Source organism: Gymnoscopelus microlampas (genome assembly GCF_963454915.1).
Source record: "Gymnoscopelus microlampas genome assembly, chromosome: 9".
NCBI classification, from domain to species: domain Eukaryota; kingdom Metazoa; phylum Chordata; class Actinopteri; order Myctophiformes; family Myctophidae; genus Gymnoscopelus; species Gymnoscopelus microlampas.
In genome coordinates, this window is record NC_139946.1 from 55,584,031 (window position 1) to 55,590,030 (window position 6,000).

The following is a 6,000-nucleotide window of genomic DNA, read 5'->3' on the forward strand; positions in this document are numbered from 1 at the left end:
GCTCACATGTCATATCACACACACAATACAGTAAGAACTCCTCTAAGTTATTAAAAGTAAAACAAAAACAAAAAAGACATGTTTTTTTATGCATGGCCAGGGACCACCTGCAATACCTCCGTGGACACCGGTTGAAAACCCCTGAAGTAGGGCATTAATTTACGAAAAAACACAACAAGTTAAAATATGGAGATGAGAGGTTTCTGCCCGACAGTGACCATATATATGTATGTTGGGTGCGTTAGGATATGCGCACGGGGAGAGCACTCACATATTGGTTTGTATTGGACCAGTGTGCTCAGTGATATCCCAACGCACCTGAGATAATAATATTATCTCTTTTTTCCCCCTGTAACGATAAAGAAACAACCTGGAACCTTGAGCCTTGAAATAATATTTCAAGGCTCAAGGTTCCAGGTTGTTCCTTTATCGTTAAAGAGAAAAAAAAAAAAAAAAACGGTATTTGGTAACACTAGTTAATAGATAGACAATAGATCACTCATAAACTATTAGCTAACTGACTTTTTAACTGTATATATGCTAATGATTCATAACTATGGCTTATCTAATGGATTATGAACACCTACCTTGTGTTGCCTGGTGACAGGGTGGGTTCTGGGTAATTCTGGGTGGTCCATCTGAGGTTGATCCCTCACCTCCTGACCTCCGAACCCGACCTCCTGACCTCCGACCCCAGGGAACACCTGGGGAACAGGCCCCGCCTCCTGCCGCCTCACCTGGAGTCCGGGGACCACCTGGGGATCAGGCTCCACCTCTTCCTCCAGCCTCAGAGACGTCAGACTGTGGAACTGATGGACAGGAAGCAACTTTGTATCAACGTCAGACAGCTGTCATTCAAGACACACATTGTATCAATGTGCAGAGGTCACTATAGACCCTGTAGGCAGGGACGTGCACAGATAGACTCTAGGTGGTGCTAGAGCACCTGCCCTTTGCCCTCTTGACCAGAAGTGCCCTTTTGAACATTTTTTTCCAGTTTACAGCAGGAGTCTTCAACAGGGGGTCCGGGACCCCTAGGGGGTCCTCAGAGCTACTACAGGCGGTCCGCCAAATCTTTATGTGATATGATTTTTCTTTTTACCATAACCACTCGAAACCTAGCATCCCTTTTCTGAGGTGAACTTTAGCCAAAAATAGCCGATCTACAAGCCCACAACGCCTCACGCTGCGAGGCGTTGTGGGCTTGTAGATCGGCTATTTTTGGCAAAGAGGTATAGGTGTAGAGGGAAAAAAGAGCAGACTAAGTAAACAAAAAAAAGTAGAATTTACTTTAGCACCTGCCCCTCAAAATGTCTGTGCACGCCACTGGGTGTACACTCTATAGCAGGGGTTGGCAAACTTTTTGACATGAAGTGCCAAGTTTTCATTTTCTTGATAGTCAGTGTGCCAAACGTAGCCTGGTAAACCCCCCCCCCCTCCTCCCCCCCTCCGGAAATCTCATTTGTAATTGATTTCAGGAGTTGGAGTTGGCTGTGGGCGGGAGTAGTACCGTTGACTGACAACCCCTTCGGCCAATCAGCAGTTCGTTCCACCACCACCATCACCACCACAGAGCAACGTGATGCAAGGGGACATTTGACAAGGCCATGCCGAAAATAGTTTGCTTTATACGGATACATGAGTGTCACTGCCCGCCCCTGCCGGTTCTCTGAATTTGTATTTTTAAATAGGCTCTGTCATGATTAATTGACCACATATATCAAGTTAAACTAAAAACTAAATGCTATCCGGGTAAATTCCGTGCCACAAAAAAAAATATTTTGAGAGCGTTTTGAAGTTTTAAAATACAGAGGAGAAAGTTGTAATGAAAGTTTTCACTCGGCCGCACTCGGCTCTGCTTCATTCGGCTTCACTCGGCTTCCACCCGATTGGCCAACGTGCGCCGTCAATCACAGAACAATGAGGGAGGACGCTGATAGGCTAGTTCATGTTGTGAACTCCGCAGACACGCCCAGAAAGGCTCTCAGGCCAAACCAACTCCTCAAATCAAATACAAATGAGATTTCCGAACAGGGGGTGTTACCAGGCTATGCCAAATCAACATGAAGTTTAATTATGACGCCACACAATGTAAATTGTTTCTAATGTAAACTTCCTGGTTTATATGTATGTTGTGTTTCTAATGTAAACTTCCTGGTTTATATGTATGTTGTGTTTCTAATGTAAACTTCCTGGTTTATATGGAAGTTTACATACACATACTACATATGTGTATGTGTATGTATACTACATACACATTATTGCTGTACTATATTATACTATCATATATATCTTACACTATTATATGTGCTACTATTGTTACTGTTCTGTATCTCTTTCTGTCTCTCCTCTGTCTCTCCTCTGTCTCTGTATCTCTTTATGTCTCTCCTCTGTCTCTCCTCTGTCTCTCCTCTCTCTCTCTCTCTCTCTCTCTCTCTCTCTCTCTCTCTCTCTCTCTCTCTCTCTCTCTCTCTCTCTCTCTCTCTCTCTCTCTCTCTCTCTCTCTCTCTCTCTCTCTCTCTCTCTCTCTCTCTCTCTCTCTCTCTCTCTCTCTCTCCTGACACGGTCGAGGCAGAAGGCCGCCGCCCTAGAACCTAGGGTCTGCCTGACGTTTCTTCCAGTTAAGAGGGAGTTTTTCGTTGCCACTGTCGCAAAAATTGCTTGTTCAGGATGGGATTGTCGGGTCTCTTCTCTACATGTAAAGTGTCTTGAGACAACTTGTTGTGATTTGACACTTCAATAAAATTGAATTGACCTGGCAAGGCTCGCGTCACTCCGCGGCCGCGGCTGGCCCCGCCCCTGGTCGGTGGGGTCGACATCTCCCTTCACTAGGAGGCTCGCTAATAGTAGCCTGCTAGTTGGTGCTCTTTCAGCAGTGTTTCGCCAAAATGGGAATGAATTGTTGTATGAAAACTGTTCCACGGCTTCTCACCATCGCGGAGTTGAGAATAAAAGGGCTAAAATGGACAAAGGACTAACTTTTCACCGCATTCCCAAAATTGAAGCCAGCCAGGTCTCCCGACGTAACAAAGAGACGATGGGGATGCATGGCTTGGTTGTCTGACAGTGACAGCCCAGATGACAGATAAAGACGTGGAAGAAACACGCAAGATAGCATGTAGGCTACCAAATGGTAGGCCACCCAGGGAGGCATGCGTTAATCCGACAGACCTTTTCTCCGACTATGTGGCATCCGCGTGCGGTTAGGGTTAGGGTGCGGGTTTGGTTCGGGTTTACTGTTTAATGTCGGAGCACTGCGCTGTCGGAGGAATGCGCTGTCGGACTAACGTATTGCACCCCCATCACTCTGATGCATACACCTCCTGGTTCCAAACAGGCTGATAATCAGGCTAGCATAAACCAGGAGTGGGCAAGGACATAACACTCCTTGACAAAGTTGTCTGAGCGTGCTGTGATCTGACTAACTTGTGCACCGGTGACCAGTGTGGTTCTGAAACTATTTTGAATACCCTAATGCATAGTAAAAGCAGACATGACGTTATGCTCTGTAGATACATTATCTGTTCCTTTTTATGTACATAGTAACCTGTACACGTTTTCAAATAAAATACCTAGTCTTTCTACATAAAATGATTATATGCAAATAGAACCGCATTCTTTCACGTCGCTAAAATGCATAGGCCATTCTATCATTATGCAGTGCTTTCATTCAATGCAAATAGAACCGAATCCTGATGATGATGGCTCAGGTCACCAGTTGCTTCACCTGTTAATGATCACATTATAATATAGATGGGCAGAGACCATTTTACTCCTCTTTGAGACTGACGAGGTTCCTTTTTTATACACATAGTAACCTGTAAATGTACCTTGTTTTCAAATAAAAGACACCTTCATGTGACGTTGATTTACAGTGGTTACTTTGTAGATTTTGATTATTATTTCAAAACATACAGTAACCACTTCAGCCCATACATTTCGGCCATTTGAAAATAGCCGATCTACAAGCATTATTTTTTATTTATTTTCAAATTATTATACATTTTTACATTTGAAAGTTTGTTTTTGCAGTTGGCTTTTAACATTGTTGATGAAATTCTTTGTATGTGCCGCTGTGTGTACAAGCTATATAGTAGTGTACCCTGTTGGATGGGTCTGTAGATTGGTAGTGACACAACTAGCATGGCTGCTCTTGGCTACGCAGCCCAAAACACGCCCCCCTCCAACGAACTTTGCCAGCCCAATTGAATTGAATTGAATATGTATGTTGTGTTTCTAATGTAAACTTCCTGGTTTATATGTATGTTGTGTTTCTAATGTAAACGTCCTGGTTTATATGTATGTTGTGTTTCTAATGTAAACTTCCTGGTTTATATGTATGTTGTGTTTCTAATGTAAACGTCCTGGTTTATATGTATGTTGTGTTTCTAATGTAAACGTCCTGGTTTATATGTATGTTGTGTTTCTAATGTAAATGTCCTGGTTTATATGTATGTTGTGTTTCTAATGTAAATGTCCTGGTTTATATGTATGTTGTGTTTCTAATGTAAACAGTCTTCTTACCGTCCAGACCCTTTCTTCAGTCGTCTTCAGTCCAGACTGCTGGACCTACAAGACACCAAGACAACTCTGTTTAAATCACTTGTTCCTTTTAACTTTAATGTATTTAGACATGTCCGATCCGATGATCCTACAGGCTTCACACCGGACACCCCACTCCCTGGGGTCCTCGGCGACACATGCGCCCGGTTTCAGTGGTGGAAAGTAACTAAGTACATTTACTTAAGTATTGTACTTAATTCAACTTTGGAGGTATTCGTGCATTTCCTACCCTCTGTGTACATAGGTGTAAATATACTCGCTCTACATGTCCGTGTCTCATATACACAAATCCACGGAGCGCTGCCCTGTAGGTGGCGCCGCCATTGCTGCGGTGTCAGACTCAGTCAGCTGCTGCTGCGCGGTGTGCGTAATATTGTTATACAGCAACATTCGACCAAACCCCGCCATGCCGCCCTGCGATTGGCTGAATACAAAAACGAGAAAACAAGGACTCCACCCCCAGAGGGAACGGTGGGGGCATTTACAGTCTAATACAGACCAAAACCCTAGCACTCCATCTGGTCTCGTGGCGTGCCTCACTAGGCATTAGACTGCTGACCCTGAGGCTCGAGATCTAATCCCGCTGGAGGTACTCTTTTTCCAACAACTGCAGACAATTTTTTTTTGGCCACGACGGAGGGGCGCAGTCTCAAGCGAACTTGAGCCACGAGAGGCACCACCGAGCGCGCTAAACGGCGCGAGTTGCCGTGCCGAACGTTGCGAAGTTCGCTTTGAGCCTACTCAGCCCCGTCCGAGTTATGTACCGATAGGCACAGAATAGTAAATGATGTTGTGGGGACTGCGTTTGCCCCAACTGTCACTCAAAGTGACCACTGGCCAATCACAGCGCGACTTTTCCGGGTCTGGGGCGGGTCTTGGCAGAATGTTGCTGCATATCACTATCACGCGCGCGGTGTCAGTCAGCTGCAGTCACTGACTGCTCATGTTACTCTTTTACCTGCATGGCTGTCACTGGCTGTCAGTTTGGTGACTTTGTTTTTCACATCCAAGTTAGTGTTAGTTAGTAATAAACCAAGCAGGTAAACAGTGGCGTGCACAGACATTTTGAGGGGCAGGTGCTCAAGTAAATTATACTTTTTTTGTTTACTTGGTCTGCTCTTTTTTCCCTCTACACTTATACATCTTTGCCAAAGATAGCCGATCTACAAGCCCACAACGCCTCGCAGCGCGAGGCGCTGTGGGCTTGTAGATCTGCTATTTTTGGCTAAAGTTCTCCTCAGAAAAGGGATGCTAGGTTTCGAGTGGTTATGGTAAAAAGAAAAATCATATCACATAAAGATTTGGCGGACCCCCTGTAGTAACTCTGAGGTTACTACAGGGGTACCGGACCCCCTGCTGAAGACCCCTGCTGTAAACTGAAGAAAAAAAAAAAAAGAGGGCAAAGGGCAGGTACTCTAGCACCACTTAGAGTCTATC

The 6,000-nt window shown here is 44.7% G+C and overlaps 1 protein-coding gene across 1 annotated transcript in view; it reads right to left on the reverse strand.

Moving 5' to 3' along the window:
• frem1b (Fras1 related extracellular matrix 1b) overlaps positions 1 to 6,000 on the reverse strand; it is a gene marked incomplete at its 5' end in the record, with an annotated part of 88,100 nt that overhangs the window by 7,202 nt on the left and 74,898 nt on the right. The window contains 2 exons of the mRNA XM_084066253.1: positions 588 to 809; positions 4,525 to 4,569. Of these exons, the coding sequence (XP_083922379.1) occupies positions 588 to 809; positions 4,525 to 4,569 (267 nt within the window). The remainder of the gene's footprint in view (positions 1 to 587; positions 810 to 4,524; positions 4,570 to 6,000) is intronic.